Raw genomic sequence first — 12,671 nt, 5'->3', positions numbered from 1 at the left:
TATTAAAAACTGTGCAGCTCGCCACATCTTCTACTGTAGTTTGATAAAGAAACACTAGAGGGCGGCAAATCAGACATTTCCAGTCCATTCAAATAGATTTTACTGTTCATCAGTGTAGAAACCAACTTAGCTGAAACGGATCCAAAACTGGAGTGAGTGAAGTGAGACCACAAAACAACAACAACAAAGCAGTTTGTGTCAAACTCATTAAAAAAAGCCATGGCTGAGTTTTGTGTTTTATTGATATCCACTACTTTAGAGCCTACAGTATGATGCAAGGTTTTCCATTTGAATAATTTCAAAAAGCACTGCAGTCTTAAAAATTACAAAAATTTTAACATACAAAATATACAAGAAATGACAATACAAGGCTCGGTAAACATCAGCTAAACCTGTATTTCCCTTTTATTTTACAAAACAATTTCAAATTATATATGTATATACCAAACTGGTTTATATATACATACATACATATGTATGTATATATATATATAAACACTCCTACATGTCCCCAACCTTTTAGGAATGACATCCATTTCCAAGTATCAAAAATAGAGTTGTACAGTCTCTGTTGCTTTACCATAATGTAAAATGGGAACATATTGTTCGTTCTTTGGTTGTGACAGGAGAGAACGGCGACCAGAGTTTACTGTTGATGCTGGTTTTGTTTTGTTTCGTTTCTATTTTTTGTCTTTTAAGCTGCACAAACAGCTTCATATGCACAAAAGCCATCTCCCTTCTCCCACCCAACCCTCAGTCTCTAATCAGGTGCCCCCACAAAAACAAACACAAACATCGTAGTAATAGTTGCTGACATATGTCTAAGTCGTGGAAAACAAATCAACCCAGAACAGCAGAGAGACACACTGACAAACAAGAGTTAAGGCATCCTAATAGTTTACATGGTGACGTGACACTCTCACTATCTGAAGGTTTTTTTCTTTCTGCTCTGTGAAGTTCATAAGCAACATTACAAATAGTTTCTACTCTCATTTCTCGTGGTTAATGTCATTTCTCACATTTGCTGCTGTTATAGTTTGCATAGCCTAAATACATGTGTGCTTCTGTTGTTGAAAAAAGGACTCTTAAAATTTCCGTATTCTGTACAGAATATTTGGTACAAGCACCATCCATCCACACACACACTCAACTGAAGCTTTTAAGATGCTTGCACTGCGTCCTCGAGAAGGCAGACTGGCTGATGGACAAATCCAGGAAGCTAACAGAATCAAGCAAGCATCTACCGTCTACTTCTATAGGCATCAAGGGTTTTTTGTGGGTTTTTTCTTTCTCATTTTTTAAAGGCATTAGGCAGAATTTTAATGCATAGCAGAATCACTTTCACCTGGAAACTGACTTGAAATTGTCATAAGCAACACTCTCTCACATGCAGAGTATCATTGTCGAGCTTAAGGCAAAGAAAGCCAATGGAAATCTTCAAACCAGAATCTGCATCTATCCGTTCACATCCTCACCACTGTACGTCTGACTGCAAACCTGCCTGCACTCCTTCCTCTAGTCTGGGTTATTGCTGCCATACAGGCACTGCATATCTGTCAGAGTAGGAAATAAGGATGAATACGTCGGCGTGTATAAACACCATGACGTGAAGATGAGAAGTCTCTGATTGTGAAATGTGGGGATGTGAAAAATCAGTAGTTAACAGACATCTTTAGGTAGAAAATACTTGGGCTGTTATTCCGTCAAGTACGGTGGCTGTTAGGAAACAGAAGGCACACAAAGGCCCCTGGGAGATTTGGGGAGTGATTGCATGGAAAGAAAAGTCAGAGGCAGAGAGGTCTGTCTCTGTGGATCCTTAAAAACACTTCTCTGTAACATTGAAATAAATAACGTGCATCTGTCTTTGAAATGAACGGAAATGATCAGGAGGGCTAGCTCTGTCCTGAATCCCACTCATCCGTCTTAAAATCAAATCCACAGGACTCAAGTCTGTGTCGGGAAAACTCAAAGCCAAAAAACAAACAACGACAAACGCTACCATTCAAAGCTGCTAAATGTTAATAAGGCATTTGTTCAACCTGGAGATAAAACGCAGGAGAGGAGGGATGTAAAAAGACAGAAGGGGGAAGGAGAGAGAGGGCGGTGGGGGGGTCATGTACAGATATCTACACAGCAACATGTGGAATGTTGCAGGTCGGAGACCAGAACCAGGAGCCTGGCCCCGCCTGCCAGGCCACCGCAGTCCAGACCTGAATGTTTCTGCTTCTATCGTTTAAAAAGGGACTAAAAACCCAACGAGTGGACTGTGCGACCAAAAACTAGAACTGTCTCACTAACTTACCCTGACAACTTTTTTTTATTTTATTTTTTTATACAAACAATCACAACAATTCATCGTTTACCCAGGTTTTGATTTTTGGTAATCCAATCTTATGGCTAATCAATAGTTTCACTTCCCGAGCGTCATCTCACATCGGGCCACACTGTAGCAGCTGGGGAGTTTCACTACACTGGAGGAAGATCCTCTGCATTACTTAAAAAACAAAGAAGAAGCATTGCCTGAGAAAGTCTTCAGGTTCACTCTGAGTCTCTCTAATTCGTATTCGTCTTCATTCATGATGCTGGTGACAGAGGGACGACAGTGCCGCTGTTACACTGCCTCAACTACAGAACTACTTTCCAAAGCGTGAGAGCTCTGAACTCACAGCGAGCTGATTGGTCAGGAAGACTGCGCCACTTTGAACCCTGAACTCAGGATACGTCTGTGGGCTCTTCGTCTGTATCTCTAAATAAGATAAATAAATCCGATAAGAGAAATCAGAACGTCTTCTTGTCAGGCTGGTGGTCCAGCAAGTCCACGGAGACCTCCAACAGAAGCTTTGACCGTCCTTCACCACAGTCTCCTCTCTACAGGGGTAAAAGCTGGAGGGTCGGAGAGGTCGCCAGGGCCCGAGAGAGGGCAGAGCTATGACTGGTTGTGGGCTGAAGGAGGAGCGTGAGCGCCGGGGGACTGGGACATGTCCCTGCCAATGATTTCATTCACTGTGAAAAGACAAACAAACAAAGAGACACTTAGATTGGCTTTGTGGCAGTGCAGTGTAAATAACTGGGTGCTCAGGTGTCGGGCACGTCCTCCAGCAGAGGGAAGCATTGTTCCACCTTGAGATCCTCACAAGGCTGAAATTTCAAACAGCCTAAGAGCTCAAAGTGGAAAAACTCAAACAGACGGAACAGAGTTCTAACGTGAGACATCATCACTACTCCACACACTGAATGAGTCCAGTTACTGTCCTTCACTGGAGCTTTTCTGATGGTTCGGTACGTTTCCTCAGGCGTGCTCGTACAGTTGGTGAGCGTGGCAAAGACAATCCCCTGTTACAAACACAGCGGCGCGCTCGTAGAGGCACCGAGGCAGAGCGAGGTTTATTACTCCACCGACTCACTTACAGCCAGATTCTAAATAAATAACAGAGAACTCTTTCTCTGCGCTGCTGCTCGGTTCTCAGTCGGCGTGCAAGATTGTTTCATGTGTGCAGCCTACACTCAGTATTCACACCGGGACCACAAGTGACACAGCAGGGAGCTGGTAAAAACTGCAGCCGTGGAGTAAATCAATAAATGACGCGGTGAGAAAAGCCACGGGAGCAAAGGAGAGGGAAAACTTTCATTGGTTTGGAATTCATGGAAAAAATGATGTGATGCTGTTACAATAGGACCTGTTGTGTTTCACTGAGTTCTTTCTTTATTTCATATCTGTTGTGAGTGATTTAAATGGGACAGTGACATGTCAGAAACATGGAGCGCAGAAATCAGGTTAAACTAACTGGTTTGGGAGAGTGCAGGTGAGACCTTTGGCCCCCTCGGAGATTCATGAGCAGACCTGTCTGTACATGACAGTCAAAACACAGCTCCCTGTTCTCTGCCGGTCTCTGTCCACTTGTGCAAGTGTACTATACAAAAAATAAATAAATAAATCACACACTTCCCAGGCTGTAACAGACATATGTTTTACCGTAAGAAGGTGACTCAGTCAACTCACAAGAAAAGAGAAACCGTATTTAAATTGGATGACACACACACTGAAACGACACAAATGTATTAATTAATCATCAAAACACATCAATGACTTAAATATCTAACGTTAGCTTTCCATCTGTCTCGGTTTCATCCTCCTTTGCGCTAAAGGAGAAGTAAAGTTCTTCTGCTTTATTAACTTCACATCTTTCCTTAAACACCTCATCCATTTTACAGCGTCTGTCACGGCACCAGCAGCTTTTATTTTCACCCCTTGGTGTACATTCTGTTGTTTTATTTGTGTTTTCTGCTGCTTGCTTTTGTGTCTGGCCACCATCACACATCATCCTGTTAGCGTGGGAGGCTCTTCCTTTCCCATGTCAACCATGTTCACACACAGCCACACTCGCAGCAGCACCACGCACTCATGAGACGACACTGTGACTCTCAAAACAAACATTTACCTTTGTATATATAAGGCTGAGGTATAATATACAACAAGTTGGCCAGTTTATTGATTTGTCACACAGTTGCAACGGTGAAATAAAACTGTGATGAAGGACTACAGATCTCCTTTAAAGGGCACGACCTTTTGAAAAACAAGTGGTGCAACTGTGCTCAAAATAAACAGCTGCTAAATGACCAATGAAGCAACGAAGCAGCTTTACTGATTAAAACACTAGTAGCTGGGCGTTTTCCGTCCAGGCTTTCAAGGGTTAGGGGGTGAAACAAAGGTAAGAAATCATTTCTACTTCACTCGTAACACTTTTAATACATACATAAGCTGCCTTTAAAATTGACTATTGTCTGGAAAGGCTTAGATTTTTATTAAGTTTCATATGTGACTACTTGGTCGATCACCAAGCAATGTTAACAGGCCTGTTAAAGGCCTTCTGCACTGCTAAAATCTTATGTGGTAAACTGTAGCGCAGTCGATTTATGGGAGTGAATCTGCTCTAACACCACAGGAATATGAGCAACGTAGTGTGAAGTGCAACAGACCAACAAGTGGGCGTCTGCAAAAACATATCACTTTCCGCTGTACTGATTAGATTGTTGCAGAAGCAAACATTAACCTAGCTACTGATCCTATAACTCAGAATAGACTCGCTGAGGGCAATTAGTATAAAACTATCTGAAACCCACGGCTCGATCAAGTGCCACTTTAAAACTATTCCTCTCAATTTGATTCAATGTGTTTCTCATTAAAAGAGGTAGTGGAAGAGGTTTCCGTGCACAAAAACATTTAGTGAAGCTTCACTCTCAATATTACAGCTGCGTTCTATGTAAATTCGGATGACAATGTGATTTGTGGCTGTTTGAAAAAAAGTTGAACTTATTTTGGAAGCAAATTTCCATTTGAGTTCCAAAACAGCTTTAATATGCAAAGTAGGAAACGGCACCTCTGAACATTTCCTCTCTTGGGAATCAATTTTATGATAAAAGTCCGCATGTGAAACGTAAAACTAAAAATCTATAGAACAATATCTATTTTTGTGATCTGCAAAAGCTTCTCTCTAAGTGGAAAAAAGTTTTAAATGTTCAGTCACTCGATAGAAGAAGAGCAGTTACAAATATTTTACATAAAACAGCAATTCAGAATCTGGAGACACAGTCATTCAGTGGAAGCCGGCGCTCCACACATCAATGATCCAGAAGTGAAAGAGAGGTTTGAGTCGAGCCCAGCTTGAGAAGAGTTTCACATGCTGATAGTGTTTTCTCAGATTTACTGGTATTCTTCATGACAGTGCAACAGAAAGCCGGTGATTCAGCGCTGCTTGCCGTAGTAAGTGTGGCTCTACCGGAGGGAGATCCTCTGCAGATGACTGGGAGGGGGGCTCCCCAGTAAAAATATACATCTGCAGTCAGCCGACTAATACTACCACAGGTACTTGTGGGCTTCCTCTGCCGGTCAATGCTTTTTAATATCCTACATATTTAACACTGTAACAGTTGAAAATGAGCGTAGAGCACGTGTCATCTTCATCTGAAACAACATTCATTTCTGCACAATTAAAATCCGTCTGAGAACCACATGAACTATCTTGCCCCCTTTCCAGTTGTGTTGCATGATTTAAAATACAAGACAGTTTTCCCCCCAATCACATGTTACTGTAAACATGCTAATCCTAACCCTGAACACCTTACCATATACAGTAATCTGGCATTTTCTCTTGCAGCAGCTAATGTACTTTCTGCGCAGCTTAACGAATACAGAGGAACCTCTTTGAGAGGACCTTCAAAGCTGAGGAAACAGCTGAAAGCTTAAATCTCTGTAACCGTGACTCTACTTACGGCCTAGTTACAGTCAGTTGCTGAGTTAAACCCCACCACTGACTGGCAACAGAGCCAGGAGCAAGCTAGAGAAAGATATGATCTCTCGACCTTGAAAGAAATCTCTCACTTTTTACGAAATGTCACACAGACGCAACTTTTAAAAATAAACTGACACAGTATAAAAACATTTCATGTCAAATCTGCCTGGTGTCAGGGGATTCTCTAATTCCCCCAGAAGAAGGTTACACATCCAGCTGCAGAGCACTGGGGTAATCTCATTTTAAAAAGCACTTGTCACCGCTTTATTGAAAAGATTTCCATAATGCAAACCAGAAGTGAAATGGGCAGATGGACACTCAGAATGATAAACATGTCTACTGTCAAAACGGAAAATGGGTAATGATCATAACCTTCTATGACACACTGAAAAAAGTTCCCTGACCCAGGCCTGAAAAACATTAGTCTGGCATCACAGCAAATGAGTAAAGATTAACTGATTCTTCTGTCCAGCAAATGAAGACAACATGGTACAATGGAAAACACTTGTGCAAAGGGAACAGGAAAAGCAAAACTCAATGTGCCTGCAAGAAGGAATATCAAAGCACACAGTTTCCACTTGAAGGGCCCTGTAATGACAAGCACACGTCTTCACAAATCTAACGAGTATGAGAGCAAACCCGAAGTAAAACTCCAGTGAGTGATCACACACTTTGGAAATAAACGGTCAGCAGATGGAACCTGCATTGAAATGTGCTTAATGAAGACTTCTCTCCCCTCTCCACATTTAAGACAAGGCTTCAAACTTTCCTTTATAAAGCTTACAGTTAGAGATGGATCAGACGACTCTGGACCATATCTTAGTTCTGCTGCTATAGGTTAGTCTGATGGGGGACCTCTACTGATGCACTGAGCTCCTCTCTTCTCTCCATTTAAATGCCACCATTTCATGTCATTAAATTTGTGTCTTCTCTCTCCTCTAGTTCTGTTTCCTCCTCTCTGTCTCCCTCTCTCTGTTCTCCTCTGCAGGTATCCTCCTCCTTGGAGCTGTATATCTCCAGAGTCCAGTTACTGGTCCTACCAACCTGTTTTTGCCCTGTTTGTTTTTATTGCCTGCTGTTCTTTTCTCTCTCCTCTTTCCACTCACCCCAACCGGTCGAGGCAGATGGCCGCCCACCCTGAGCCTGGTTCTGCTGGAGGTTATTTCCTCTAAAGGGAGTTTTATGGGATCTCCACTGTTGCCTAATGCTTGAAGTAGGGTTGTTAGGTTTTCTATATAATTCTGTATACAGTTATACAGTATTTTAAACACTGTAAAGTGCCTTGAGAGGACTTCTGTTTTGATTTGCTGCTATACAAATAAAATTGAACTGTGCTCTTTTTCTGTTTTATTTTAATTTGACTTTGGGAGTAAGTCACTGAGTGGGTGAGGGCACAGAGTGCAACGGAGAAGCTCATTACAAGTCAGTTTCTCAAAGTCACTCATCTTTGTGAATCATAGGTGGATTTCCCATTTGATCTGACTGTAAGTGATTCACAAGACGCCCGCCTGTCATCCAGAAAACAGAAAAGTTGCTCCACTCTGCAGATGACCACAGGACCAGGCTTTAGGGAGGAAAACACTGGAGTCCATATGACCGACTAAGGAAACCAGTAAAACTACACACAGCAGGATGTCAAAACTCTAATTAGAGTAAAGACCTTCCTGCAATTTACTGGAGCGTGGTGGTCAGCTGTAGTTTTTTCCATTTAAGCAGAGTATTTGGTTATTGTTTCCTACTCCAGGAGGAGAATACATGGCAGCTGAGCAGCCGTTATCAATGAATTCATCGACGAAATGTCAGGAACAAAAAGGTCAGCTATAATTCACTAAGAAACAAGGTGACATCTATAATTTATCATAATGTATTTACTTTACTGTCACTTAAGACAAAGAAAAACAGCAAATACAGCCTGGAGGCTGAAACTAGGAAACGTTTGAAAAAAGAGGATTAACTTTCTGTTAGTCGACTAAATGCTTTTGTTTGCTTTTCAGAAAAAAAGTGTAAAAGTAGCATCTTAACAGCAACACACTGAAGTGACTCATCAAAAGCTCAAAGAAAAACATGCACACATTTCAGCACTTCCACATTTAGTAGGAGGAGCGAGATCTACTTCACTGCTTTTGTCAAGTCCTCACTTGTGCACCATTAAATGTGGTGACTAGCAGTCATTTTTGGGAGAGCACAAATCAACTCTGACACTCTGGAAGAACAACAAGAGCAGCGGACAATGCACAATGCAACAATACTTTTCCTCACAAATACTAATACGTACAATAGCACTTGTATTTTATCATAATAATTTGGCAAATATATATATGATGCACAAAACAGGCAACACTGGCACAGTCTCCACACCAGGCTCCGGCCTCTGCATTATACTCTCTAAAGCTGTAATTGCATGGAAAGATGACACACAAAGTCTGTTTCCACTAGTTTCAGGGGAAAAGATCTGCAAATGTTTGCCATTGTTTTTAATGAGAGGCAGCAGCAGCAGCACTTGATGGAAACCAATTTTCCTTCCACTGTTGTTTTTTCATGCCATGAAATCACAACTTCTCTGTTATCACTCAGTAGCACACACACAAACTCCCATTTATTTGTTTGGTTGGTACAAACACGGTTTAATTAACTACAGTTCTGAGTATCAGAATCATAAAAAGTGACTTTTCTGCCTAATATCACTAAAATGTGGCTGAATGATGCTGATCTTTGTCAGGATGGCTGTGAAATGAGAATTAATATGGTGGGTTCCAGGAAAAAGCAGTGTCCAAGTTAAAATTAACTTTTCAGGCTTCTTCCGAAGGAAGAATGTGAATTTAGATTGATTAGGGTTACATCCAGAGTCACGTTTCTCTCTACCTGTCTATGGTCAGCCTCATATTTACCAGCGTTTCCATCTGGTCTCGTTGACCAACTTCTGGGAAACTCCAAGTCGTTTTTGGATTTCTAGAATTTGGCCCCTTCACCACTTATTTATTTTACTCATTACTGCTCTCAGACATTTTGTATTCATTTAATTTTAACATTATTAAGATCAAAGTGTATGTTCCAGTGAGATTATAGGCAGGCAGCAGTGAACCATGAACTAAATGAAACATAGAACTGAAAAGACTTTTTCGGTGGGATGGGTAGTGTGAATTCTTTCTTTTAGAAATATAATACGAACTATTGCTGCTGAAAGTCCATGTCTACACAGACTGTGCCCTTGTAAAAATATAAAAACAGACAATAAAAACTTATATTTAACAGATGTGTTGAGTACATGGACTCAGTCTTCGATAGTGTGTGCACGTGTGTCATTACTGTGTCAACTGTCTGCAGGTACCATGGCCTGGCCTATTATTAACCCTCAGAGCTGTGCTCACAGTTTCTGGCAGCTGTGCATTTTGGGTAAAGCAGGACAAACAAAAACACAGCTTCTGTTGTGGATACACACTGCACACACTACCAACACTACAATACCTGTGCGCTGTGTGCTAGTGACCCCCATCCATGGTCTGTGAACATAATGGATCCAAACATGCTGATTAATTAATTTAATGCAGCACAGGCACCACAGATTCATCCTCACAGGAGGGCCCAGTCTTCAAGCTACTACTGCATTTCCAGGGGTTTGGCATGGCTGGCTGTCTGCTCCTTTAATCCTAAATTCTTTAAAAGTAATAAAGAGATTAAAATCTGTATTTGTATTTTGCTGAGGTACTGAAATGCCATGGTTCTACGCTGAATGGGCCAAACAGTGACCATGAAAAACCAGTTTCTGATCATATTTTATCACGGCAGCATCCACTTTAATTTTGATCTGTTTTGACTCAGACATCAAAGCAGAAAATACAAAACATGTCCTGACACTGACTTGTATCCCATGCTGCTTTGCTGGCAAGTTCCTTCTTTGCTTTTCCAGTTCATCGCCTGTTTTAACATATTTATTTTTTTGGTCTGTCAGGTATGATTTCAAAGTTGTTTTATTTTTTATTATATTTATAATTTTTATAATAAGAATATGTAGAATGTTACTGAAACAACATGTTTAAGTAACGTTAGCTAATATTAAATTATCCTCCGTACTGAAATCCCAAATGTCAAGTACATTTCAGATTGAATATCTCGGCTGAGTGAGCGTGCAGTGGGGTTGGATCCTAAACTTGTCTGTCCATCTGTCTGTCAGTCTGTCTTCTCACCTCCTGTGTCTCCTGCACGCACGCGCACACGCACGCGCGCACACACACACACACACACACACACACACACACACACACACACACACACACACACACACACACACACACACACACTTCACAACATCAAACAGATACACATAAACACAAGACACCATCTCTCTCTTAGACACACACCTAAACACACATCTTAAGCATGCTCTGGTGTGCGTCACGAGGGCCATCTGCTTGCTAACCAGAGCAGTTTTCTACACTCGTATTCTCTCTCATTCCACTGATACAAGTCTGTGATAATATTGCAGCAGTTCATTTCTCATACGTGATACGCATGTGACATCAGACAAAAATAAAGATTTGAATCCCCTTTTTTCTGGGGGTTGTTTGAAGACACATTTCTAAACATGCTGAATGTTTTACTGAAAGAGGAAAAATACAGTGGAGATCGTGAACTGAAGGGAAGGTGATGCAACCTCATGCTGAAATGTCTACAGCCTGTGCTGAAAGGATGATGAGCTGATGGTGGTTATATTAGTAATGTAGTAGTTATGAGTATTAATCACACAGCCTATCCCAGTGGTCATAAACACTGCCTTAAAAACGTTCATAATGCTTAATCACTCTAAGGCATCATTCAAGATTATTTTTTTAGTATACAAAAAATGTAAGAACTTTAAAGATGTAATTTTTATGCTGTAGAAATCTATGTGCACTTGTGGTAATCAACATTTACATATGTCCACTTTTTGTCCATCCTCATCTGTCCTTCTGTCAACCTGACGTGATTACAGTCTACTTATGAGAGCATGCTGCGACCTCCTAAAACTCTGGGCCAAGCTCCACGTTTCTACTTCAAAACATGGCCTACAGAGCTGGGCTGGCACAGAAAGCTATTTTTAGCCACGGGCTCAAAGGGAGAGCTTACATTCCAGCCCGAACCGTGTCACTCACAAACTTTTCTCACACTTTTTAAGTGTGTGAGCAGCCAGCTACTTTTATAGAGGTTGTGGTTGGGTGACAGTGGGAGACCAACAACAATATGTCTGAGATGCCAGATTAAGTGAAAACTGTCACAGCACACAGATCTGATATGGGCTGTAATGAGGGTGTTTTACACATTACATGCTTAAATGTGTGTTAGAGTGTGTGCATGCATAATTATTGTGGTTGATGTGCTTCACACATGACTTATTGACAATGGCCCCATGTTATTTATGCTGATGCTTGCTACCACGCAATATCACACCTCCTTGACACAGCTTTACCAGGCTATTTATTAACCCTAAATCTTTATAACCCTCATTTGAAAATGGCATTGGGGTTAACAAATCCAGGGAAGGCTCTGAATGGCACATAAAGAGGTAGATGATTTAGAACACTTTATGTAAAGAAGTAGTGTTCATGGATGAGAGAAAAACTGCTAAATGCATGTGCTGACTTCATGGTCAATTGTTAAGTCAACAAGTTCTCCTGACCATCCTAATTAGAGTTGCCACTGCATGTACACGCACGCTCACATGCACACAAACACACACAGGATGTAATTACTGCCGCTGCACACAAGGGTAGTCTCTGTGTTCAGTCTTCTGCAAGAAGTACAAAATGATGCAATGCACTCCCTCTCCCAGTTCTAAGTCAAAATAAATTAAAAATATATAAAATGCATAAGTCATCACCAAACTACTGTCAGAGATACAGAAGCCTAGCAGTCTACAATTAGGCACTTTAATATGATACTATAGTTATCAGACCAATTGTGTCCATGTTATCCAATACTAAGTCCAGGACCTCTCAGTAATGAACCTGTGTACACAACTGTGTGCTGTGACAGATGACAGATGAAACCCTATCACCGTAATCAGACATCAAGGTTTCAACTGCTGCTCTGTATTGTTTTACATCATCAGATACAGATTTATCTTGTGCATCACATTTTGTAGGGTAAATTTAATCCCTCAGTGGCTCCTTGTTTTAGACTGAAAATGTGTGTGTGAGTGCTCTAAATATCTAGTGCAAACGGACAGAGTGAGGAAGGAAAATGTGATAATGAGAGCAGAAAGACTGGACTGACTGTAAACTAGAGAGTGAGAGTTGAAGTTGTTAAAAGAAAGTTATACAGAACAAGACACACTTAGGAAAGGGAAATAATTGAACATGAATGGAGTAATGGTGGATGAGTGTCTTGGTCTAAGGCTCAGCTTTT

At 41.1% G+C, this 12,671-nt stretch overlaps 1 protein-coding gene across 1 annotated transcript in view; it reads right to left on the bottom strand.

Moving 5' to 3' along the window:
- Positions 1 to 224: 224 nt before the first annotated feature.
- Positions 225 to 12,671, bottom strand: part of nfatc3a (nuclear factor of activated T cells 3a) — a 57,519-nt gene continuing 45,072 nt past the window's right edge. Inside the window, exon 10 of the mRNA XM_026379157.1 lies at positions 225 to 3,003. Coding sequence (XP_026234942.1) covers positions 2,927 to 3,003 — 77 coding nt within the window. The 3' untranslated portion in view covers positions 225 to 2,926. The remainder of the gene's footprint in view (positions 3,004 to 12,671) is intronic.

Source organism: Anabas testudineus, chromosome 3 (assembly GCF_900324465.2).
Source record: "Anabas testudineus chromosome 3, fAnaTes1.2, whole genome shotgun sequence".
Taxonomy (NCBI): domain Eukaryota; kingdom Metazoa; phylum Chordata; class Actinopteri; order Anabantiformes; family Anabantidae; genus Anabas; species Anabas testudineus.
This window is presented reverse-complemented; position numbering and strand designations above follow the sequence as displayed.